The sequence below is a fragment of the Spodoptera frugiperda genome, chromosome 15 (assembly GCF_023101765.2).
Source record: "Spodoptera frugiperda isolate SF20-4 chromosome 15, AGI-APGP_CSIRO_Sfru_2.0, whole genome shotgun sequence".
NCBI classification, from domain to species: Eukaryota; Metazoa; Arthropoda; class Insecta; order Lepidoptera; family Noctuidae; genus Spodoptera; species Spodoptera frugiperda.
In genome coordinates, this window is record NC_064226.1 from 14,020,465 (window position 1) to 14,048,058 (window position 27,594).

At 37.5% G+C, this 27,594-nt stretch overlaps 1 protein-coding gene across 14 annotated transcripts in view; it reads left to right on the plus strand.

The window, feature by feature from the left end:
• The window catches only part of LOC118278332 (kinesin-like protein KIF2A), a 51,732-nt gene extending 24,300 nt beyond the window's left edge, over positions 1-27,432 (plus strand). For 3 of the 14 annotated variants that reach the window (XM_035597540.2, XM_050698644.1, XM_035597542.2), the window contains 13 exons: positions 4,037-4,073; positions 16,146-16,315; positions 16,641-16,763; positions 17,214-17,402; positions 17,704-17,883; positions 18,330-18,475; positions 18,766-18,877; positions 19,244-19,378; positions 19,600-19,755; positions 19,927-20,152; positions 20,651-20,910; positions 21,211-21,385; positions 22,725-27,432. In XM_035597540.2, coding sequence (XP_035453433.1) covers positions 4,037-4,073; positions 16,146-16,315; positions 16,641-16,763; positions 17,214-17,402; positions 17,704-17,883; positions 18,330-18,475; positions 18,766-18,877; positions 19,244-19,378; positions 19,600-19,755; positions 19,927-20,152; positions 20,651-20,910; positions 21,211-21,385; positions 22,725-22,870 — 2,055 coding nt within the window. In that variant the 3' untranslated portion in view covers positions 22,871-27,432. Of the gene's footprint in view, positions 1-4,036; positions 4,074-10,132; positions 10,350-16,145; positions 16,316-16,640; positions 16,764-17,213; positions 17,403-17,703; positions 17,884-18,329; positions 18,476-18,765; positions 18,878-19,243; positions 19,379-19,599; positions 19,756-19,926; positions 20,153-20,650; positions 20,911-21,210; positions 21,386-22,724 lie in introns of those variants that run through there. The other 11 variants (XM_035597541.2, XM_035597545.2, XM_035597574.2 and 8 more) reach the window with 6 other exon arrangements.
• Positions 27,433-27,594: the final 162 nt, after the last annotated feature.

Below are 27,594 nucleotides of genomic sequence, written 5' to 3' on the forward strand. Positions count from 1 at the left end.
CAATATCACACGTGCACTCTTATGGTTGGCAATGATTGAAGGACAAATTAATAGCTATCCACATAACACGATTGACATTGAAGAAAGTATAAGGTCTAAGGTAACTAGTTTGCGTAGAGAATACGTAATGAGACTAACTGTTACTATTAGCTATGAATAGATAGATATAGATAATGCTGATGAGTACTTTGTTAGTCTATTTGACATAGTGGAGTAAGTTCGACTCCTGAATACCAAATCTTGAGTTCCAATGAGGCTTTTAAGAGGTCCTCTCTTACAAAATGATTTAAGACATTTTGAAAAAAGGGATGTTTTTTTCAGTACTGATAAGAATACAAATAGATAAAAAACAAAATGTCAATTTGTAAAGAAAACGCTTATCAGAAACACATTCTGTGCTATCTTTCACTTATAAAGTATATTGAAACTACATCAATATTACAACCAAAATAAATACTAAGCTGTGAATAAATAAATCGTGATAGGTACTACTTATCAAGGCTCGGAACCGGTTTATAAAATACCGGTTAATACCGGTTTATATCGGTTTTCCTCCGAACTTTTCTTAAGAACGTGAACATTAAAGAACTTTATTTTAACCTAAATTAACCGGTTTATTCGACGAGGGGCATGTCGGTACACGCGTTGAAATATTATTATTGAAATAAGCTGAACAGCGCGCGGCGTTTCTTTGATGTGCGTCGTATTAACCGGTTTTTATTGCTCTAAACCGGTTAATCCGAAAAAACCTTTATGAAAATACTGTTCCAAATACCGGTTTAAAAAAACCGGTTTCGCGAACGAAACCCAATGTAAAGGTTTTGCGTACAAGTACATAATAACGGTTTGAAAATTTAACCGGTATCCGAGCCTTGCTACTTATAACTCGAGTTAATGGCGATATAAAACTGTCCATACAAAGCGAAGAGTACACGTGTGGACATAAATTTTATTGTTTCCTACAATTTGTAACAGACGTCCCGTTGTTTCTCTAATCTTCCACACGTACACACAACACTGGATGAGACGAAGCGGGTTTTCTATACTTATCCCACTTAATCTTCATCGAGAACGTCATTCCATTGTTTTGTTTAATCTAAGAACGTAGTCACGATTGTTTTTCTTTGTTATATAAAACAGAACTTCAGTAATATGCATAATTATGCATTTTATATTTAATTATAAGTACGAATAGAACATCATTCAATCTTGCTCTCAAAATAATATAATTGAACGCTAACTGAGCTCAAACTGGCTTTACATGATTATTGTGGATTGTGTATAAAATCCAGGATCTTTTGGATCGATAAAACTCTTGTAAAGCCTTTTAGATTTCTGAAATCTTCTACATTTTACATGTATCTGCAATGACAAATTCATTAATAGGTATTATGTTATCAGTGAAAGACATTGTGTTCAGATAAGATATCAGTGTTCCGGTACACATATACGTGACGTCAGTTACTTTCTTGTAGATTCAAATCGATTTATTGGTATTAAAGGATGAAGATAAAATTGTCTTTAAATGTGTCATGTTGGTTGTTTAAATATTTAATACGCTTTGGGGTACTCTCGACCCTAAAGGATAAGGCAGGACGAAGTTTATATCTATTTAAAGTTAAATCAATACTAAAGTTAGCAAATTACCATGAAGCAACTGTGTAGCAAGTGAATATCTTATAACTTAGGAAGTCGCTAAATTATCTAAATGTGTTTTCTTGCCATTGTTGGACGAAATAAGAAAAATATTCACAAAAGGAAAAATGTTAATGCTGATATAACATGCTTAAGTAAGATCACTTGAAATGTTTATATGAGTACTTGTAGATGTAGAATCATTGACAAATATTTGAAATGAAATCGCTTTTGTAGAAAAGTTTCTCTGAGTATAAATAAAATCCCATTCCGGTTTCCATCAGCGTATTTTTCACTTAGCACTTTAACGATTTAGTGGTGTACCGTCGTCTGAGAAATTGGCCGTGCGGCACCCAGTCTACTGGAAGAGATTACGCTCCTGGAGTTAGGCGGTAGTACGCTATTCATTGCCCCGTCGCCCGACCGTGATAAATTACCTTCCACTAATTGCTTCTGAAATGGATATTCCTATTTTGTACATTTTTTAGATACATTTTAAATTGGTCCAGTATTTATTTATTTTCTCTTCTCCAATTGCTTAAGTACGAAGGATCAAACTCATAGTTCTAATAAAGTCAATTCGTAGAACTACTATTTGTATATCATACACTATGTCATATTTCTTTGAAATTGAACTCATAAATGAGAGCAAATAAGATACAAATCTGCAGAACAGTCAGATAAACAGGAAGAGCGCCATCAAAGTGGATTTATACTGCATTTCGCAAAGGAAATGTACGTCAGGTGCCGTGAATAAGGAAGTACGGAGTAACGTACCATTGGCCTGGTTACGTTTCTAGGTTCGGTTGGGTGCGCCACGATAAAAATGTCCTGTCAGGGTAGATAAAACCGTATACGAACCTCACGGGCTTACGAAGTAATACTTTTGAACGAATTTTATGTAGCAAAGTTTTAAGTGGTGAAGGTAAAACATTTCAAAGCCAAAATATGATAGAAACATTAGCATATTTCGAAGCTTCCTTCAGCGAGGAACATTTGAATGCCCGAATACACACAATTAAGTAAACACGTTCAACTAAATTCAAACCAATTATAAATGTAATATCAATATTTCAATAGCCACAAACTATGCATGTTTTCGCTGTATCATCCACATCGTATTAGCCATTTTGGATTCCTATTCAAGTAATGGTGTTAGTTGATTCAAGGCGGTGGTTGTAATCGGAGTGTTACGAAACTCCTCGATGCAAAACTCGGTTAGTAGGCTACGGATTTGCATTAATTAAGGGTAGTTAAACCTTATTACTTGATGAAGAAAGACTGAAATATCGGCAGTGTATTATGAGCACCAGGAAAAAAGGAAATTTTGAGGACACTACCCACCATGGTGACACCAAAATGCATTGAAATAAAGTAGCCCATGTTAGCATTAAAATAGAGCCTGTGTGGCCTGTGAAGCTCATTTGTATGTCATACGGAAGTAAAAGTGAAAAGCAGTAATTATGTCAATTTTTATTGTTGTACGGCATTATTTTTTCTGGGCCACGTTATCGGACCAAGAATCGCAGTTCAATACAATTTTCCATCGATATTCGATTTTTGTACCGACATTGTAAGCCAACAAAGTTTTAAAGTATCATTTATATTTTATGTGTCAGCTATTTGTGGTAAAGTTAGGACGCTGGCCAACCGCTCTTGAGATTGTATTCTTAACAGACTCTCTAGTGCCTTGGAGAACACTTCAAGTTGACAGTCTTAAGAACGGGTATAACTTAAGCTCAGAACCTTTAACAATGAGGTTGACCAACAATAATAAAACTATATAGCCTCTATCTAATTTTGGGTAGTAGTCGTCAAAAACTCCAATAAGAAATTTATATCTGTAATACCTAGGAGTGTGGAGTTCCATCTATCATGGATAACATAAGGAGAAGAGTAAAAACAATTTCTTCCATTTTATTACATCGTTGTCATATCACCGTTGAAGATAGAAACGAATTACAGAATTGCCCGCATTAACGATTTGTCATCAACAATACAAAAGGCTTTTTCGAAAGCTACTTTTTTTGTGGATGAAAATTGTTTGTATCTGTGCATGCGGGTATAGACAAAACCGTAGGCAATATGATTCTTAAGTCAGTCGTTTTTTGGTGTTTTATTGTAAAAGCTTTTGTGTAGTCTGGAATGGATTGTTTATTTTCTTTTTTAATAGAGTTTGGACTATTAAAATGGTCTAAATAATAACGACGGTATTTTTTTATCTGGTTTCTGTTGTATGACTATTTTCTCAAAATCTCTCGCACTCTTCAAATTGAGGGCTTCAATGTTACTTTTGTAAATATAGTTTATATTTTCATCCCTATCCTGCAGCTTCTTATTTATTATTTTGCGAGTGAACATTGGTTACTTTGAAGATGTTAATGAAGTATTTCTGTTTTAGGACATGACGCGGCAATCTATACCGGTGGCGACAAAAGGTAAGTTCTTTATTCCTACGAAGTTTTTAACGAAAGGAAATGAGTAATTGAAGACTAAAGTTGTGAAAAAAGGCCTTTCTTCAATCAAACAATTAATCATTTAATTATTTTATAGTGATGTCAGCACATTTCCCATTTATAAGCAAAATCAATTTAGGAGAGACCCTGAGTTTGACAGTTGGATGTCGGTTGCTCGAAATTGCCGAGTAACTTGCCACAACTTTGCTAACATACGAAACTTGATCATAACAATATTCGTAAGTAACACAGTCGAGTTAATTCGCGGACCTTCACCAAAACGACTAACGCAACTTGTTTATATTTAGTCATACAACAGTTCGGGCTCCATGAATCATACTGCAACATTAATTAATAATTAATACATGCGAATTATTCCTTGTATTAAATATTAACGTCTTAAATATTAACCACGTGTTTACTTTACAATTTAAACAATTGCCAGGAAAATGAATTGCAAAGCCAAATGTCAAACCATCCTTTATTCCAAAATTGTTTGAAACGGATACTATCATTGATTCGTGTTTTGGTCATTATATTATTTTCATTATTCTGAATACTTCAAGGTTTAGCCTTGAGTTAATATAATAACTGTAATTAATTAATATTTCCTAACAAGGATTCTCAAAAACCGCCTAAAATGACATCACTCTTGTGTAAACCTCCTTTTACAGTATTGTAACTGGCATGAAATATAAATAATGTCTCGAAGTAAAGACGTTCTAATGAGGCGACGTTGCCCTAACGGTCGGTCTCAATCTTAATAGCGATCTTGAACCGGCATGACGTGTGTCTCGCTACTATACAACATATAATTCAGTTCCATTTTAGCTGATGATTCGTATTGTTCGTGATTTTCTTTGTAGCTACCAGATTTTGGTGTATTTTTAGATCAAGTTTTGTCATTTTCTTGCTTGTTGTTTGACTACGTTGGGGTTTTAGTATTTGGTTCGTTTCCGTTTTAAAATAAGCTGTTTTGTTTAACATTTCGTGTACCTGAGTCCTGAAATTGTCGTCATATTTTAACATAAAGTGGGCATTTATCAAGGTAATACGTCCACAAATATTGGTAATGCATTGCAACGAGGGCAACACAACGGCTTCGCTCACATCACGCGATGATTCATTAGGTCGTTATCTATTGCATTACGTTAACCCACAGAATGCCTGGCTGTCGTACTATCTGCTAAGTAATATGCTGCAGTTTACAACCCACAAATACCATCCTTTGTAGGCAGAAGTAGCAATATTTTTAAGAAATATTCGGAGAATTGATCCCGAGATATTGTAATATTTTAGTTTCGAGGATTTTGTAGTAATTTACTTATTATGTGGTTAGAACCATTGTCTTCATCGTTACTACTATTATAGAAGTCATTGTCTTCTTGCAGAAGCACTTTCTTTGTTCTCTGATCACGAGAAAGTATGAACTTAAGTCTCATATTATCCACACATCCTTATATCGTTAGAGTGAGACGAGGTTCGATTCGTTGTGCATAAGCGTCGCTGCGTCTGGCTGGCGAGTTCAACGGTCGCGGATCATTTGTCCTGACAGGTGGGGCACGCGAAATCATTGTCACTCACCTAGGTCCCATACATAATGTGCCCTTTGTACTTAGAAATGGACTGACAGATTAATATCTATGCTACCGTTTAACTACACGACAATACTGTATACATGAAACTGAAACGTTTTAAAAAGATAGTGTATCGGTAGAATTAATTGACTGGGATTAATTATAATCAGTCGAAATACGTACACTGCTTTACTTTTTTAGATAGGACTGCGGTTGCCGGTTCCTCGCGGGGCTATGTACTTACTTAAATCGTTGGGGTGTTAATACTCTGTAGCTCATTGATACCATTTCTTTTTTATTTGAGACTTAGGCACCTCTAAATTCATTTAGTCCTTAAATCCGTAGTTTAATCAACCGACTGCAAAGTACAGATAGAAAAGTCTGTCTGTCTGGGCAGGTAATGCGCTTCCATGGCTTATCTCTATTTATGGGATGGAGACTCTAAGCCTTGGCTTTATTGCATTGCACTTTTGCGATTTATGGGTACCAACCCCACGGGGACTGCTAGGCTTTCCAACTTGAAAGAAGTTTCGGAAATGGCAAGTTCTATTGTCTTTTAGTAGCGTGTTGTAGTCTTACGATAAATCGGTTTTGATCAATTACAGAAAACCTTGACTATCCTGAGAATTGGCTTTGGGTAAAAATTTGCTGACTACCAATAAATTAATAATTACAATTGAATCTTGGGTTAGGAAATCTATTAAACATGTAAGATCATTCTGGAAGTATACAGAGTTGTAAACTTTCGTGTACTTGGAGTAAAATTGACGACTTGTAATCATGATGTCTTCACATATTCAATGGATTTCGGCTTAGTGGTATCCTCGACTTATCAGCTCAAAGTTTTATACTGAACTTTTGTACCTTTTGGTAGAGAATGTGTTATGGTTGCAGCTGTTGATTCCCCCTAAATCGTTAAATAAATAAACAATGAAATGGCTGCCGCCCAAGAGTCTACTGGACTGATCTCACAAGCTATAAATAATGTTACATATCTCAATAAACAACCTGACAAAATGATAATAATAATATTGACATTATCAAGTCCCTTATCTAATATAATTTCAGTAGGTTTATCAATATTTGCTAAAATGTGTTTGTGTGTCGTTCAACTCCTTTCGTGTCACCTGCGTATGCGCATTTGTTCGTATTGGTTTTACCATTTGTAGTGTTGGTTTTACCTGATTATGTTTGTATTGTGAATATTATGATCATTTTGTCCTTACTGCTTAATAGGTGTATCATGCAGTCAAAGTATTTTAAATAAATAGACTGATAGTTACTCTTTGACTATTTTCATAAACGAAAGAAAACACGCTTATCTATAAAAAATGCATGTCGCTGTATCTTGATCCACTTTGATATAAAACAATATTCTGACATACAAATATTTATCATTACATTTGTAAACTAATCACAATAATGCCTTTAATGTTTTCACTTATCTATTTAGGAAACGAAATGGAATTTAGATACTATTTTATTTACTGACCAGTCTTGCATTATACTCTAATATTTTTTTGGCTTTTGTTGCTACATAATTATGTTAATTCCAATTACTTTGGTTGACTAGAGTAGGTACTAACTAACAATAGTATCTTATTTATGTTCCTAATGAGACCTTTGGGTTACCAAACACTGAAGTTTTTGTATTCCAGTCTCGCAGATTCACTTGTTCTTACGAGGGGTTGTAATACCCCTCAGGCCATGTTCGTTTTATGCTTAAAATGCCTCCTTCGTCGCCCCTAACCCTGAGGCTCCTGCGTTTTCCTTAATTTAATTGCTGGATCTTGATGGTTGTCGGAGACTTGGATTGTCAAGTCTAAATACTGTTTAGTATTAAGTTCAAGAATGTGAGATATTGATTTTCTACAAAACTTGAAACATTGAAGTTTTCATTAGTGTCTTTATGATAATTGAATCTTGAATAAATAATCATCTTCGGTCGCATGACGCACGAACTTAACTTCATTTCATATGTAGTAGATCTTGTCTTTCCTGACCTACCTTTACCACCTGTGAAGTTGCCATAGCATAAAATATTAAGTTCATTGGCCGTCTAATAATTATTTAGAATTGGTCACCCCCAATCGCGTGCCAGCTCGCATACCCTGAGTTGCGTCAATTGATTGCGTAAGATTTATTTGGCAGCCATCCTGATTGAAATGTCCCAATTCAATGTCCTACTTGAGTTTTAATTTCAGATTTATTATATTACCTAGTCTCCCCTGGATTATTTAGCTATAGGTAAACTTTAGTTGCCCTGTTACGAAGGTAGAGTTACGTGATTTGGGACAGATGAATACCCATTACCAATTGTTTTTACAACCCACCAGTTGATTCTAAAGTTAGCTCAACCATCACTATGACAGCTCAATAAATTAATTCGATTTGGTAAGCTAGGTCTTGTTCTTTCTACCTCGGGAAAGTGAAATATAGTTTTCTTCTCACCACCGCGTTATTTTGCTAGAGAGTAAACTTTCTATATTGGATTATTACCAGCGATCATAATACATGATCATTATGTATTGTGTATTACACATTTTGTATTTTAATATTGTCAGTTTAACATTCAGGGAATTAAGAAAAGTCAAGCAGTTATTTGAATAAATCCTTAAAAATAGGCACTTTTTAAACGTCAAAATTGAATTATCCGTCAGTTTGTCAATTACCAAAGCTAGGTGCTCTTTCCAAGTGGAGAAAAAATAGCAAGAATCACCATCATTACTCTTTTCAAAAAACTTATTTGACCTATGTGAGGAAATGGAATCTAGCTAGTCCATAGGTATAGAACTAAACGGATTACCTATACAAGGTCGCTGATTCATTGCAAGGTTCGTATCCCTGATTGAGGTAATTTACCTTTTAATCTAATTCGATTAGCACATCGCGGTACAGGTAGGGTCATTGTCAAAACGTTACCGCACTTGACATTGTGCTCCCGCGAAGGTCGTTAGTGTAATTGTAACGCGTTGTTGACCGACTTTGTGAACCAGCCTCGTAATCATGCAGATTGGATCATTCTCATTCAGCTCCAATACAAGTATGCCATTAAAAGCTAATTTTGTATTCACACTCAGTTGATTATGTCTTTGATAGGACTAAGTTTTTGGCGTTGCGCGTTGGTTTGTGTGATGATAATTTTGTGTTAAAGTTTTATACAGTAATAGCATTGATGTTGTGGTATTCTATACTGTGAATAAAATAAAATTTGTACTAATGATTAATGTTTCTTTTATCTCCTATATGACATAAAATCAATTTGTGCTGCTGAAATTGCGTTTTTGGCAATAAGTTTGTTTCCTGAATGAATAAATTCTAATCTTTTTAGAATGCACATTGCATAATGCATTACTTTCTCTCGATACCGACAAGATCTCTTTCATCCGACATAACATCAATCACCACTATATCGTGTGATTGACTCGGAAGAAATTCTCAACAGTCAAATTGCATGCAAAAGTTGCATTATGGTTCCATTCACTATTTGCTGGTGGCAATTTTATCTCTAGATTTCACGACTTCGTAGCCATTATAAAACGTCGTACAGTAAATAAAATAGAGCTATCATTCCTATGACTTCGTTAATTAATTTTACAATTAGTGTCAGACAATGGAATGGCGTGCTATGCTTATATTGCGGTGCAGTTACGTCCGTCGCCGGTGGTGGTTCACACAATTAGTGGACGTGCTATAATATATTTATCGTTCCCACCTCGCATGAGAATGCGACTGACAAGTGCATTGCACTACCTTTTAATGATTTTTTCATTATACAATAAAATTTGAATATAAGTCATTACTCTTGTCGAAAAGCTAGGATAGTAGGATGCAGATTTATTGAAAAACTACCGTTGGTTTCGGATGTGCAAAATTAACATCCAATTTATCCAATCTTACACTTTACTTATTTCTACTTTTAAACTAAAGAATGGAGTCTTTGTAAAAGTAAAGAAATTGTATAATACACAGTTTCAAATCTAATCTCATTTTCCACTTTACTAAAGTCTGACCTTACATTAAGAGGGCACTTGGAATTCGGCTCGGTGAATGCTATCAGATGATGATATTTTGCGGCACGTCTCAGTCTTAAGGCAGCCATTTTATAGCGGAAGGCTTTCTATAGAACGGCTTACGAACATCTAGATACCAAGCAAGAACGTGAAGTTGTAAAGGTCGCCTGAACTTTATGTCATACGAATGCTATTCTGGACTTGACCTTAGCATTTTATCAGGGGCTGTTACTCCAAGTTTCTTGCACCGCAGGAAGTTTGGACTTATATATGGTTTCCTAGCGTGACACGTATAGAATTTTTCCAACGTTGTCCTCATAATAACACACGATGTTGGCGTGTTGTTATTAAGCCGCTTTATTTCGGGGTTGTATGAATTTTACATGGGGCGGTCAACGTGACTCCGTTAGTTCCATCGCTATAAGTGTGGGCCGGAGCCGTGGCGCGCGGACAGTGCGCGACCGGCCGTGTACCACAACACTGGCTGGCACCGGTGTTCCAAATTCAAATTTAACCAATCACACAAATGGATTACACACAATAGTGCTGTTAACCTGACCTTGAGTTGGAAATTCTAGTATTTTTGTTTTATATTTTCATCGATATGCCAGTGTTGTACGAGCGATGCGTTCAGCCGAATCTTCAGGCGCGGCGGGCGACAGTAGGCCGTAAGTGCAACCCCCTCGTCTGTCTGTGATGGTGTTTGTGCAATACTAACCCTAAATGTATGTGGATAAGGTTGTATTCAGTCTCAATATGTTGAAGGTGTCCCGGGAATTGATTCCAACCTGCAAGACTTGCATACTGATGCTGTAGACAAGAAAGTTTCCCTTTTCGGGAAAATTGTGACTGGAGTATAATTATGTTAATAAGGTTGAAGCTGTTGACATTACCAAGTTTGGTTTCTGAACGACCTTCTGGGGGATAAAGGCTGAGTTATAAATAAACTTTACCTTAGTCACATCGATCGATTTATAAGTAAATAATCCGATTAATAAATTAGTTCAATACCGTCCAATTTTTGTAGCGAAGATAAAGTCACATGACTGTTCCATTTTTGATGAGCCACGACAGTATCAATCGATAACAAGTGTGCTCTTTGAACCCATACTTAAAAATTAAATTTTATGAACTCCATTTCCTTGTTTCTTCCTTGAAACATTAATCTATTGCTAATAAATAACGCTATTCTGCGCTTTTGCCATTTTATTCTGAATGAAGTCCGTTTCCTATAAACATTTTCTGAATCGGTATTTGACCAATAACATCGAAAATATTCTGACAGTCAATAGACATCACTCCCAAAACTCCGCTGAAGCAAGTTTCTCCAAAACCATAAAGTTTCATTAGACTTTTGTTCCACAAATCTAACTTCCTAATAGCATTTACAAACGCGATTGCCTGTAGAGTTCGTTGATCATTAACGTCTTTCGTTTGTTCCCCATCCCACATGCAATGAGTTTGTAACAAGACAAGGTTTTTGTTTATGATATTATAAAGAACGTGAGGGATCCTCTCTGATTCATTTGCGTAGGCGCTGGGTAACGACCCGTAAGACGGTGTCGCGACCCCTGGTATTTGTCGCGTGCATTAATATTATTATTGACTTTTAATAGGTACACGTGTTTGTCTACCGTAGACTCCTTAATTGTTGTTGTTGCTTTGTGTTTTCAATTATGTCTTGAAGGGTCTGGATACAAAAAGTTGTCGGTTTCAAAATATTACTTCGTAATTTTTTTATAGTTTGCATACACTTTCTTTGATAAACTCTCACATACAGAACATAATCACGTCCAAAATCATAAAATTTAGGGAGATACACAGGGAGTTTAGAAGAGTTAGGGTGACTTCATCAAAGATCATTTATGAATACATTCAGAATCTTCCATCCAGGATACAGGGACTACTGAACAATACTTCACTAAGATCTAAGAGGTCGTGTGATCCATGATTGGGTTAATCAAAATTTTGCATGCTCGCTCATTGTTAATGCGATTCGTTGCACCCAGCCTTCATGTCGCCGTCTTCTACTACTAAGTCGATTATAGCTCGTTTAGGATCAATTGAATAATGAGGCGTTTGAAATTATGGTAATTGGCAAAATGTTTATAGTCTTGCGAAAGAACCGTTAACCTTTTATAGCTTACTGAGTCCCTTTAGTCAGTTTATGGTTTATATCCGTTATATCTACAAGTCCTCTTATTTTGGGAAATAGAGCCGCGCGCGTAATTGTGAGTCCCGACGTGATCTGAAACTAGTCGAACCTTTCTCGAATAGTTCATGTGAGTAAGTTACATGTGAATTAACGGTTTAGATTTCTTCGGAAGATTATAATATGGGTGTATTTATCATTTTTATCTCTCACTTTTTCTATCAATATGGTTTCTACCTTCAGTTGAAGTGATTGTTAATATATGGGAGTTTGTCTCACTGGAAAATCTTTTCCGCTTTGAATCTTCACTTTTACCAGACAAACGGTCATCGACTTGCTGTCATGATAGACAGCAGTTTCCACTAATAACGTCTATTTACTTCCTTTCTTCCGCAACTCATTACATAAGTCGTCTTCGCGTATTATGTATAAAAACGTTACATACGATGCCTTGTTATCGAGCGTAGTATCAGGCGCGGGTCTACGATTTACTCGGCTGATAACATAAACAGCACTGTACCAGGAAATTCCGATTATTCAAGGGTTTGTAAGGAAAGGTGTACGGTGGATACCTCGTTATCAGGGTTTAGTGTTGTATGTTGTGGACTTTAGTGTCGACAAGGAACTGAATATAAATCCTTATCCGGATATTTGATCTCTTCTTGGTTTGTTTCTAAAGCCTTCTTTGTGTTGATGTAATTAATTAAGTAAGCATTTGGTTTAATGTCAAATATATTTTACTATAATAACAATCTATAAGTCTAACCTTTAACATTATTTGGAGGCCTACAAAAGAGTCTTTGAACAACAATTTTGGGCTCAGTTTTTGAAGATTCAATTTTAATTGTTGGTATTTGTGCTCTCTAAATCGCTCGGTAAATGGCCCGTTTTGCCATTCAGTAATTCTTTAAGCTTCAAAACAAGCAGTCATAGTAATAACTACAACAGTAAAAGTTCGTAAAGATATATTATCAACCTTTATGGTGTATTGCCATGAACGTTACGTGTTGGCTGATATACTAATTACTACTGCTGTTATATTATTATCCACCGTCCCATATTTACTATCCATATTACGAGGCAATATAGTCTCTATTAAAATAATTATTAGGTATTCGTTAACATAGCAGATTTTCCGGAAAAGATTCTTTATGTAGGTATTAGTTGATGAATTTTTAATAATCTTTCATCATCATTGTAGTTTTACTCAGAGATGTTATTGTCTCTGTTCCAGGTAGTCTTAGCTTATTTATTTCTAGTATCTAATTTCAAAATATCTTCGCAACTAAAATAACTGATCTTGATACACTTTTCAAATGTCATATGGCAAGCATCCGAAGTGTCCGCGATACTTGGTCTCGATAACCACGCGGCCGAATTCGTTGGCAACAAACAGCTGACTTCGAATAATGCAACGTGGAAGCGGATCTCAATTGATCAATGCGTCCTCCCCGTTGTCAAGAGAACCGTTGTTATGCGCCAGTGCCATCGATATTATTTTTGTGTCCCATTTTGTGACGCCACAATGTTCTACAGGTTAGGGCATGTGTCGGTTTATGCTTAGTACACTGCATTGTTGAAAACAGCTGTGCAATGGTTATTATGTACTTTATTACATTGTCTTTTCGCTACAAATATCAATGAACAACGTTTATTAAAATATGCAATATTCATAAGAAAAGTATTTATTAAATTTATTAGCAAAATTCCTGTTGTTAACAAGGCGGTAACCTGCTAATCGTTTTGCGAATCAATGAATGACCCAGATCATAATATTTACAGTACACTCCTGATACACGAATCCTTCGTGTTCAGTTGGATTTCAGAACTTTGCAAGAGTGCATGGGGATCTTGTAGTGTTGGTGTTTAGTGTTCATTCATAGAAATGTCTTGGTTATTTGAAAAATGCGCTGCCTACGTCTACGTATATTTTAATAGAGGGACAAACCGAGGTCGCATTGTTTATGTGTCTAAAACTTGAAAAATGTACGCTCGTTTCACATGCAAAATTATTTAAAGTTTTTGCTACGTATAAAATAATGGTTTCGTGTTCTGTAGGTGGTTCCATTAAGCACTATAATTTGCGTGTCCTGTAATTGAACAAAAAATAGTATTTTAGTAAAATTCCCAGCTGGGCTTTTAGATTGACTTGCCTTATTTAGTTTTTACGGGTAATTAAGGCAATTATATTAAGTTGTCGTTTGTACCTAATCGTTACTTGTCAGCAAATTGTTGTGGGATGTCGTGGTTACGTCAGTGTTTTCTAAAAATCGATGTCAACCAAAATGCGTAACTACGGAACTTTAATTCACCCTTCCTTGACACCCCACTGCCAAGTTCACAACCCCTGAGCTGTCACAACTATCGATCAGTCACATAAAAGAGCATGACGTCACAACATAGTAAATGTTTCATTAGCCGTGGGACAATAATGGGGGGTCTATTATTTCTAATTTTAGTCGATTGTCCAATGGATTGATACAAGTAATCGATTTGTCGATATCAAACAGTTTTATGTCAGTACATCGGTAGCCGCCGGCTTGCTTAGGTTTTTCTACCATATATGAGTAGGCTGATCGCCAGAGGCGTAGCGTGTCTTGGCGGGGCCCCGTATAAAAATGGTTTTAACATAACATAACATAACGTCACGCCTTTTATCCCCAAAGGGGTAGGCAGAGGTGCACATGCGTATTACGGCACGGAATGCCGCTATACAGTAAATTGGTTTTTGAGGTTTTATGATAACACGCGTAGGTTTACGATAAACATGGGGGATGTGCAAGCTTATTGTGAGTTCCTTTCTCTTTTAGATTTGCGGTTAAACTGATGTTAGGTAGTTTGTGAGTGAGCATTTCTCTCACTCGAGATATTGTGCGAATAATACTTTATTGTTTTGTCGTGAGAAGTTCATTTAAAGTTTGAAATAAACTGTTAGTGACAGTTGATACAGTGTTGCCAATATAATTGAAAATTGGACGTGGACTTGAACGACACGAGTACTTACATGTGCCCTATATCCCTTTTCGGGTGACCGATTACAGTCGCATTATGCAAATGTGTATTTAAATAGCATGTCAACTATCTCGTGTACCAATGAGGTGGATATGTGTTTTCACCTTCGCACGGCCGTGCTGAGCGCGTGCGTCACGGTTCATTGCCTTGACTACGGAAAGAGATCCTAATATGGCGGGCGGCGCAGGCGCAGGATTGCCTTGCGCCGACGCAAACTGAACTCATTCCAAACAATCAGTCTATCAGAGCAGCACACACATGTAATGAGATAAACAAAGAAATTTTGCCAAAAATGTGCTGTTCGTGGTTGAGATGTCGACGGCGCGTCGCCGACTCGACTGATAATAATGCTCCGATGGAAGCGTTTGAAAAGTCTGAATCGCCTGCTGAAGAGGCAACCGAGGAACAACAAAAGGCTACCTCACGTAAGACCTGTTCATATCGCACCAATATAAACGCTCCTTATTTTGCGCGTACGCTTTTTGCACATTTTTGGAGATTTTCTTTTATTCCGTTCGCTTAGATTTAAGTATTACGTCAGTATGATTCATGGATGTACTAGGCATTGTTCAGACGAATATAGACAAAGTAATGTCTTTGTTCTATTTGGTTACGTTGTTTTAGTTAAAAAATGCGTGTGTTCAGCTTCTTAGATAACATTTAAGGCTATAAATATAGCCTGTTAATAAAAGATGATGAAGTTGACACGTATCTAAACAGATTTTGGTCTGAAGCCTTATAAAATGTTATGGCACAATAATTCCTTCGTTGATTGAAACGGAGAATTAACACACGATTCAACAGTTTTGCATAACTCAACCCATTTGTATTGTATGCGAAATATCTGCATGCCATATATGAACACGTGGGCGATAATGCCGTTAACGCAATGTTACAGCCTTAAATTATAGCGAGGCTTTCTTTTAACGTAAATTAATTAACTTGCAAAGTTATAAACAGTTATATTATTCGTGCAAAAAAAGGTAATTGAGGCTTTAAAAATAAGCAGTATGCACATTAATAAATCTTACGTTGATTGCTATAAAAAATATGTTTGAAGTTATATTATTGTTGTGTTGCTGTGTTCTTGTTTGTTTTTTTAAGATATGGGAATTGGCTGACATCATTTAAGTGATTGTTTTATTGTAGAAAAAAATTATTTGGTATGAAGGCTTATTTTTATTTTTGAGGTATCTTGTCATGTGAACTTAAGGCTGTTAAATATTCATTTTCTTGAGTCTCCGATGTAAATATCCCGGTTTATATAAATTTTAATACCTAAACACCTCATTGTCGACAGCAGCGCCGTCCAGGGTGACACGCAACAATCAAATGCGGTTGTCGAACGCGGCCGGTGCGTACACGAACGGGCATGGCGGCGACACGACGGGCCGGCGCGGCGCTGAGAACGTGCCGCCGCCGCAACAGCCGCCCCAGCCCACACCTACCAACACAAGGATCACGCAGCAGGTGAGACCTAACTGCCAGGGTGTGTAAAAACTGTAATACAATTGTTAAGGAAACGCCAGAATTGTGAAATGATAACAGAACTAGTAATCCTAAGTGCTTATATGATAGATATAAGATATGTAAGTGCGGAATATTTGATGTTCTCACAGAACTATACTCAGTTATACTGAAAAAGCTTATCTAAAAATATGAAAGAGTAGTTAGTTGGTTAAAACCAATTGTCATATTCTACGGTTACTGTTTTTTTATCTTCCTTCGAATCCTTTTCGCCAACCTCATAGTCCGCAATCCTGTACTATCCTACCGTAGTTCCCATCCGTTTCAGCCGCCCCCGTCAGGCGGCCGGTCCCGGGCCGGTAGCACGCCCAGTGCCGCCTCCGTGCCGCAAGGCTTGCAGCAATCGCCGTACATGCCACACCTGCAGCGAAGGATCCACAATGTTAAAGAGGTCCCCTTTGTCCTTTCCTTTTCCTACATCCTTACTCTTAATTATACCTTAAACTGTAACCTGAACCATTTTGGAGTCTTCACTGTTAAAGTTACAGCTTGTCAGGAATGTTTGTGCAATCTGTAAAGTTTGGAAGTTTAGAGCAAATTTTGTTCAAAACCTAAAGATATTTTGAATTTCAAGTTTCAGCTTGCATAAACTTTCTTGAAGACCTACAACACTCTCCATATTATAACTTACGTCCGAATACTGAAATGCTACTCAATTTTAAGTTGTACTTAAACATCGTGCTATCTCTGTCATTTTATAAAGAATTGATAGTGACAGAACTAGACTTGAGAACGTCTTAAAATTGAGTAGCGTTTGAATATTCGGGCATTAGACTTGTAACGTAATATTCCTGATATATTTACTATATTGCTAACTGGTGATTGTGTACTTGTGTTCCAGTTCACGGCGAGTAGCGTGGCGGGCGGGGGCGCGGCGGCGCGGCCGGCGGGCGTGTCGTCCACGGTGTCGGTGCCGCACGCCGTGGCCTCGGGCGCCGTGCGCCGCTCCAACGTCGTCAAGGAGGTCGAGCGGCTCAAGGAGAACAGAGAGAAGCGCCGGCAACGACAGGCCGAGCTCAAGGAGGAAAAGGTAACCATTGGATACCTGTGACTTAGACCTTACTATCGACTATCGTGCTTGTCTACCAACTTGGTTAACTTGGGCTTTCAAAGGTTTTCTTTTTAGCGAGATCTTAGAAGTCACTATCCTCATTAGTCAAGGAAACGACGGGATAAACGTCTTACTGGAGGTTGTTGTTAAGATATCGCTTTCAAAGACTAGCAATGATGTTGAATTGATGAGCCAAAATATTTTAGGTTTTCCGTATTTGAATAGAGGATGTAGAGGTATCACCCAAAATCCAAAATGTAAAGTAACCGTTTATCTGCAGGAAGCATTAATGAACATGGACCCTGGCAACCCTAACTGGGAGTTTTTGGCAATGATCCGCGAGTACCAGAACAGTATCGAGTTCCGACCGCTGACGGGCAACGAACCAGTGGAGGACCATCAGATCACAGTCTGCGTCAGAAAGAGGCCGCTCAACAAGAAGGAGAACTTAAAAAAAGAGGTAAGACTAGTAATAAGGACAGTATGTTTCTTAGTTTCATCTATACTAATATACTAATAATATTATAAAGCTGAGGAGTTTGTTTGATTGTTTGTTTGAACGCGCTAATCTCTGAAACTACTGGTCCCATTTTAATAACCTTTTTGTGCAGGATAATCTATTTATCGAGGAAGGCTATAGGCTATAAAACATTACGCTATGACCAATAGGAGCCGAGCAGAGCGGGTGAAACCGCGCGGAAGTAGCTAGTGTCTTATATAAATAAAAATGAATGTACGCGCTAATCTTCGGAACTACTGGTTCAAATTGAATAATTCTTTTTGTGTTGGATAGCTCATTTATTGAGGAAGGTTTTGGCGATAAAACATTGCGCTACGATTATTAATAGGAGCCGAACAGAGCGGGTGAAATTACCAAAAATTTTATAAAATTCTGTAATATTCCAGGTGGACGTAATCAGTGTACCGACAAAGGACCAGATGATAGTGCACGAGCCCAAGAACAAGGTGGACCTCACCAAGTACCTCGAGAACCAGAAGTTCCGGTTCGACTACGCTTTCGACGATTCCTGCACAAACGAAGTTGTCTACAAGTTAGTATCGGAACAAAATACATTCCGGGAAAAATTAAATGACTGAATTTTCATGCAAACTGAGCTTGATTTTATCTACATCATGTCGCGGTTTTGATATGGTTTCAATGGGCTTTTTCAGTTACTATACTTCGGTGACAGTACTAAATTCTATTGTAAATTCCAAAAGAGCTTCATCCCTTTTGTAAAGTTCTAAAAAAAGAAGAGAATCCTGTCTAAGATTTGTTTTTTAACAGGATTCTCTTAAAATAATATTGTTTTGATGTTATAATGTAGGTGTATGTGTTTAGGTATACGGCTAAGCCGTTAGTGCAGACGATATTCGAGGGTGGCATGGCGACCTGCTTCGCGTACGGACAGACTGGCTCCGGCAAGACGCATACCATGGGTGGCGACTTCCAGGTATAAGGAAAAAATCATAGTAATTTAATGTATCTTTCATAATGTTGTTAATTTCATTGTACAGTTTGCTATCTGTACTTTTTGTTAAACTTTCATAATAATATGACAACTAGTTGTTTAATTCATTATCATGTTTATGGGCCGCTTTTGTTGCTCGAAACTAGTTGAACAACATAATGGAACAGTTATGTGAATAAACCGTATAATATAATTCATTGATAGACGTTGATGCCGCTGTTCGCATAAGACTAGGTTTACGTCAACGGCTTTGTCCTAGTAGAATATAATTAATTACACACACACGAGGTTTAATGTCACGTCCATTATAATATTTTTAAACGATTCACATTATTTATTATGTTCCAGGGCAAAACACAAGACTGCAAGAAAGGTATATACGCAATGGCGGCGCGGGACGTGTTCGCGTATCTCAAGTCGCCTAAATACAAGCCATTGAACCTTATAGTGTCCGCATCCTTCTTTGAAATATATTCTGGAAAGGTAAGAAGAATTGTTCATTACATGTAGAAAAAGTAACAAATTGGATGTGTTGAGATATCTCAAATTAATTAATTAAAAATTAATGCTTGAGATAAAAGATCTACTAGTTTTTATGTTATTTTGTATAAAGTAGAATTTGGTATCTTTTTGTTCTATGTTTCGATATTATTGTACAAAATATTTGTTTACTGTGTTAACAATGAGTTATGTGTGTGTGGTAGGTGTTTGACTTGTTGGCGGACAAGGCGAAGCTGCGCGTGTTGGAGGACGGCAAGCAACAAGTGCAGATCGTCGGACTCACCGAGAAGGTCGTGGACAATGTCGACGAGGTGCTCAAACTTATACAACATGGAAACGCCGCGCGGACATCCGGACAGGTAACTTATGACATTGTTATACTATTTTTTCCTTTGTATTTTTGCAACTCGTATATGATTTAATACTGTTTTCTTCAACCGAGGGTGATAATAAACTGATGGTTAGACATGTTAGAAAAAAGAGGTCATAGTTACAATGTAATGGATTCTGATTGACCTGTTTTGTTGCAGACATCGGCGAACTCGAACTCGTCCCGGTCGCACGCAGTGTTCCAGATCGTGGTCCGGTCGCCGGGCATGCACCGCGTGCACGGCAAGTTCTCGCTGATCGACCTGGCCGGCAACGAGCGCGGCGCCGACACGTCGTCGGCCAGCCGCCAGACGCGCATGGAGTCCGCAGAGATCAACAAGTCGCTGCTCGCGCTCAAGGAGTGCATCCGCGCGCTCGGCATGAAGGGTAAATCATATTTATTTTGCAAATAGCTTATAAAATAACACTTTTACACGTCAATCTCTTAAATAACTAGATGAGGCTGGCATTTCCTATCCGACTACTCTGAGAAGAAATGCCGAAACAAACTCAGAGGTCATAGTCTCTTTTAAAGTCCAGACAAAATCAATTAAAAATGTCGGAGAACCGTGCAAGTTTATTCTGTAGTGGTATTTTGAGGAAAGAACCACAGCAGTTTGAGCGGACCTGTTCAGATGGCAGTACGCATGTGTCAGTTTACAATTAGCTCAGCTGACGGCTGTTGCTGAATGATCCGACGAACAATACCAACAAAAAGAATATTTGGGTAGGCCACGCAAATGCTCAAACTGTCAGAAAATAATTAACTAAAAATAAAATGACTAGCAAAAGTCTCACACGGTCCTCAAACCAACAATTTTAAAAGGAAATATAAAAATATAAAAGGAAAAAATATATAAAACAATGTCAAATTATGTTAAACAGGACAGAACCATCTGCCCTTCCGCGTCTCCAAACTGACACAAGTCCTACGTGACTCCTTCATCGGCGACAAGTCCCGCACGTGCATGATAGCCATGATATCCCCCGCCATGTCGTCATGCGAGCACTCCCTCAACACGTTACGTTACGCGGACCGAGTCAAGGAGCTGGGCAGCGCAGACCCGGCCCGACGACACGACGATGCCGATGTGGACATGGACCAACCTCCTGCACATGATCTGGCACAGCTACGCTCTCTTAACGTAAGTGGTTCTTTGTCTTAGCAACTTAACTGTAACTTTTTACAAACTCATAAATGAATAACAGTTCATTCTACAATTTGAAGTCAAATGCAATAATAATGTATTTTAATTAAAACGGCACTTTCGAATGTTTTGAATGTTGTCTATCATTCCGTTAATAAAATTGGTACTATCATTGACTCATCTCAAAATGTTCCTCCTTCAGAGAAATGTACATATTTTAATTAATTCTACATTCCTGAGATCATAAACCAAATCACAGTCACACCCATCAATAACCCTCCCGTCCGTATATTCCAGGAGGGCGACATGTCTGCGGAGATGTACACGTTCCACGAGGCCATCGACGAGATGCAGCGCGCCGAGGAGGAGGTGCTGGACAACCACAAGGCCATCTCCGACTACCTGCAGCACGCGCTGCAGCGCTGCAACCAACTGCTCGCCATCACACGGGACGTCGACTACGACCAGGATGGTATGTACTGCTTGTGTCAAGGAATTGTTGTGTGTGTTCATACTTTTTGTTTCTTTAATGAAGATTGTAAGCGTAACTGGAAGTATTAAGCCTGTTGGCATACGAAGTGTATTGTATGACGCACGGAAGATCACAGTCAAATTATGTTTGACACATTATGCGATTATTTGGTTGTCAGTTATACGAAATTGTCTTTAATATTGTGTTAGTGATACAAATCTCATTTATGATTGATATAAAACCAGTATACATCAAAAGAGTATTGTATAGTCTAGTATAAATGAAGAAATGCTGCAAGTGAGATCACAGTCAAAAATTTCTTCCTACACAAAGAAATTTGTGATCGGTTTGTTGTCTTTTGTGCGTCGTATTATACGCTTCGTGTATAAATAATATTGTTTTTACAATTAGCCAATAAATGTGCTAACAGTGTAAAGATATTGTATATCAACATTTGTGTGTTGCTTATGGAATGACATTTGGCTTGTGAGTGCCGTGTGTGTGTCCGTCTGCATGCTTGCCTGTCTGTGTCGGTATACATACATGTCGGTGATCATGTAAGTCCGGCGGCCATTTGTTTGCATGGTACGTGAGTGAACGGTGTTGCAGGCATACAGGCCCGCGCCAAGCGACTCCGGTACCTGGCGAGCGACCGCACTGGCACGCGACGCGCGCGACCTCGCCGTCTCATAGGTTTGGGAGGGAACTATCTATAACACCGGTAGAGGACGCGACGCAATAATACTTCATATAACCTCAAACGTCCACTAGATCTCTCAAAACAATAGTTTCACACGAAAATACCGAAATATCGAACAAAATTCGAAAGCAAATGCAAAAAGCACAGCACAAAATTAAAGAAGCTGGCACAAGATAGATGTTTCCAACACATTTTTTGTTCAAACGGTGTTTTAGCCCACAGACACTCGCTGGATTTTTGTTTCGTGTACATCATTCCATCAGATTAATAATAATAATTACAAATTGTCCGGGATCGTGAACTAAACTGTTTCACCGTTAACCACGCGTCGTTCATGCCAATGCTGACGTTCACAGGGATAATTGGTTTCGCTTTGTCAAAATTTGTTTTATTTTTGGTTGCAGGCCTTAAACTATAATTTAAAATATTTACTAATATTAAACTGAATTGCAATATGTTGGTTTTTAACTTTACAAATCAATATATTGCAATAATGAACATTGAATCATTAGGTTATTTTCATCAAAATTTTAATTTGATCTTGCTTTGAGCTCTTTCAGTTTCTTAATATGTTTTACTAATAGTTAACATGTAACACTCAGTCAGTATGTGACATTTATAAATGTTTCTGTCCTGCAGCGTACGCGACGCAGTGGGAGGAGTTACTGAACGAGCAGTTGGCAGTGCTGGCCCAGTCGCGGGACCTGGTGGCGGAGTTCCGAGCCAAGATGCAGCAGGAGGAGCACATCTCCCGGCGCATACAGCCGCCCCCGCGGCACCACTAGCGGGTCTACTACACCCACTACTACCGGATCGTGTCTCATCATCACTCATGGAACACCTGTCTAATGATCCATCTCCGCCATCTCCGGATGGAGCATGCCATTTATTGAATACGTCGTGAGGTACCCTTCCCGTACCGAACGACACGAATCGTCCACTAGGAGACAGGTCGCTACTACCGGCTTACTTGTTAGTATTACGACGAGGTATCTTTAGAACAGACTGACCGCTAGTCGTTTCGTTTTCGCCTTCATTACAATACAACACTAACTGCTAAGGTGCATCTGTTTTCCAAGATGCATCTAAATGTCTTGAATGCTCCTTTACAAAATGTACAAAGTGGATGATTTTGAAGTTGAATTAAAATAAGAATCTTTGAGAGTGGAGCTTTAGACAAAAGATTTGTAAGAAGTTAAGAATCTCGTTGTTCACTTGTTAGAAAATCGAATTTTATTCCCTTGTCGTATCGACGGCGACGTTGCGTAAAGTGCGCTAATGCAGCCATAAGATGGCGGTCGGGCACGTGACAACTAGCTGACATAGATGTGTGTATCTGTGTATAAAGCAATCAGTATTGAGACAAATTCAATATTTGGTGACCGTGTGTAGCTGGCCTACTGTATAATCGCTTCAATTTTGATTTGCCTGCGTTTTGGATACATGAGCGAGTTGTGACCTCTTTGTTCGATATTAATGTAAAGCTTAGTATACCGAGGTATGTGCCGTCGTGTTGGAAACGAGAGACTGTTTACTGTACTGTAGTGTTTGAAGCACAAATGTTGGCCGAGTGTGAGACTACACGTGCTATTACGAGTATCCTTAGTAAATATCTACCTTTAGTTTCTGTAATACTTTATACAGTACTGAAGTCTGCGGCGGTATCAATTCACTTATCGACAATATACGTAATTTGTGTTGAGATTTTGCCCTAACATTTAGTTGTATTATTATATTTAACGGTGCTCGGCAAGTGAATTGATTCCTTCGCGCGTACTAAAGATACAAAGTATATGTTAGACATCGGTAGATACGTTTGTCGATCGATACCTAACATGTAATCGAATCATGTAATTGTAAGGTGCGAGACATTACCCTATTAACGTTAAGTCACTTATTCTGGATGCATTTAACTTTCGCTAAAGGCCTATCGTCGAACTGTAGATATTTTTATATACCGGGAGATTTGGAAGTACAAACGTGACAGTGAGGCGGTCCCAGTGATTGTGATGTAGTTCCTCATTGGCGTGACTAGATGGCAGGCGGGGACTCCCGCACCCAGGCAAGCTACGGAAATATACGCTAACACTCTACTGCTTCTCGGAACTTTGTAGCCTTTTATTTTACTAGAATCGCGAGTCTAACTTCAAATTATTATGTTAGGGGTCGTTTTTTAGACCAAAACTGCGTTTATTTTGGAGCCATTCTTAGAATAGAGGTAGAAGGCGCAGACCGCGTGCGTTTGTCGAAAGCCCTAGTTGCGCCAATGTTTTAAACATGTAACTATGATTCTGTCCATCATGTAGACCTGTAACTTGGTACCTTTTATTTTCACACTTGGCTGCGCTGGATTCAGCCAAGCGTTGTTGATTATTGGTGATGATATTTTTGAGCTTTTACTATAGTTCTTCAACTTGGCCTCTTGCCCATTAAGCCAAGATTGACAGCTTTGACGGATTAGTTACTGTGTTGCTGTGATTGTTTTCATGACAAAATTGTTTATGTGTAATGTGTTTGGCGTAACGAAGTACTCGGAATGTTGTGAAATACTTGTTTTAAAATTAGATATTTTGAATGACAATTGCGAATTAATACTTTACGCATCGAACGAGGATTGTTTTTGTCTTGATCTTGTAATAATTAGAAGCCGATCATTTATTGTGTCAGATATGATCATTTGTTTCTGTAAATCAACGAAGTATTTTACATTTGATTGAGACAAAAATGATCTTTAATTTAATACATATAAAGTAAAATATTGTATAAATGTTGAGTATCATGTGATCGGTTAACATATCTGTTGCATATAAAATCGCTTGTTATTCTCTCGTTGTGAACTAAAACGACGTCCTGTTATAATAATTATAATATTTGTGTTTCAAGTGTATGTGTGTACAACAGACTATTGACAATCTGTTTACTATGTCTTTTTTCATTATTTATGAGCTTATTTTCTATGTGTATGTCTTAATGTTAATATTAAATATAACTTAATTTTTTCTAATTCAATTTTTCTTTATTTCTCAATCTCTTATTTCTTTTGTTACTCTCGACTGACTGACTGACCGACTTATTTCCTGACTTGTAGACTTGTAAATCGACTGAGGATGATCACGTCATACTTTTTTGAGTAGGATATTTATTTAGACAATACTTTTGACTGTGACATGACGTCTTCAAAGGCAAGTTTGATATTTAATGTCTAATAATAACAAGTTTTGTAGATACACACACTTGAAACACAAGTACATGTCACAGATAACGTAATTATATGAGCATAGTTCGGCTAGAAATGTAAAGTTGGTTGTTAAGTCGTAGTGGGCACCTGTAGGGACAATATTCAGAGTTGTGAAACATTCCAAAACTTGAGATTATTACTTATACAAACACAATTTAGTCTAGAATAACGTTCAGTTTGATTGGAACAAAGAGAAAGTTATTTTATTGTGAAAGTTTAGAGTTCAAATTACATTGGTCGGTGGCATTTATGTTAAATGTTGTCTTGAAATATTCCCCACAGCTGTCCATGGTTAAGCTATATCCTACAATATGTTTTCCTTCATATTTTGACTTCGAACATTGGCGTGACAAATGTAACTATTTGTAAAAATTATCAAGTTATATCATGTCTTGACGAAACATTTAAGATTTAATATATTATTTTTATTAATCAGTATTTTAACTTTGATTTATACATATTAACAGATAATTCCTACGTATGGTGCTTGAATTCGCTAGGCCTTCAACTAGGCATGGTATAACTCGATAGATGGCAGGACCAAGGAGTTCATTGCTCGTGCATAGTGCCGCATCTATTGTACCGGGTTTTTCTTGCTAATCGTAGAAGGAGACTCACTCGTCTCCCTCAGCTTGTCAATGCTTTGTTTAATAACCGCTCAGGATTATGCGCATAGGCAAATTTGACTTTAAGTGGGCGGGAGCAAAGCTCTCACTCGCATTTTTATGTCTTTTTCACATTTCCATGTTACGGTGGCCAGTTAGTACTGAACGTAATATTACAAGTTTAGAAAATTGAGTGTTGCTACGTTCAGTGCAATCTGCCACAGTGATAGGATTTGTGGTTTATTATTGGACGACTAGCATGCTTAGGGCTGGTGAGATAAATTTCTATACACAGACATTTACTCTTACCATAAATATTGTAATTTATTTTATAAAAACATCATCGTCCTTTAAAAATCGTAAAACAACTGATTTTTTTTAATATTAATAAAAATAGTAAAACTACTTAAAGACTATGTAACTATGTAAGTTTTTCAAGTCAGTACATTATAATACTTGATGTTTTGTAATGGACTTATTTATTATGTTGTGATAGTACTCGCATGCTACTCGAGTGTAGTCCCGCGACCTCACGTGACGTCACGCCCGCTATCTTCCATTCTGGAATGGCCGCTTGGTATTCCAATGATCATCTATCCATTGTGTTGATTGAGTTCACGTTGCATGCTATGAATCATAGAATGGAATATAGAGCGTTGTGCGCTCCAAATATGCGTAAATTTTTTGTTTGTAATTTGATCTAATAACCACAATTTATAATGTCTGCGAAATAATAAATAAACGTAACCCGAACGTGTTTTGTCGTTTAATATCTGCTCATCTGGTGCTAGGTGTAGACTTTGCTTTTAACCTTAACCCCTAGGGTCCTTGAACGACATTTATTGTGTTCGCTTTTATTTCAAGAAGATAACGATAATTTTGGTTTCTTTCTTGTCATGAATAGTGCGGGGAACGTGGGCTGTGACCGTTACTGGACAGAATGGCTCGGATATTCTCACAAAGCTAAATCTAACACAGTTATGTCATTAGGAGCTAGTTACACTTACTTTGGAACATTTGTTTTGTAGCTAGAGTCCTAATTTAAAATTTCAAGTGACTATGAACTCTGTTTACAGTGATGTTTGAGTCGATAGTTGTGTGAATATGCGAGTGTATTCAAGTTGCCCACTCCCGCGGCTCGGCTCGGCTCTAGCGCTCGTTCCGAGGAGACTATGTATACTGTAGCTTACAACATAATTAGATAGCGCTTATTAATAAATAATTAAAACAAATCGGCACTCTGTATCAGAGTGGCTGCTGCGCCGATGTTTGATCGTACTGAACAAAATCTCTCTTACTATAATTATTATACTTTTTTGAATAATTGTAATATCGTCGAGATTGTAACCGCGTTGGGATGAATTAGTTTTTGTATAGAAGCGTTTGGATAAATGAACAAGTGTTGAATGCTGGTGCGGCGTGTTCCCGCTCTAGTTGTCTAGTTAAATGCTTTATTATAAACTTTATTTTAACATCGCACATTATAATAAATTAATCAAAATTGTTTTGATGTTTTATTGCTATGTAAGCTCAAAATTACCCTTTCGATAAACTTGTGAAGTTAGTGTGCTTGAAATGAGAACTGGGTGACTTAAAACGATCTTAGATTCATTTATAGTTGGTATCCTGCAAAATCTTCATTACATGGTACAACAGGTAAAAAAAT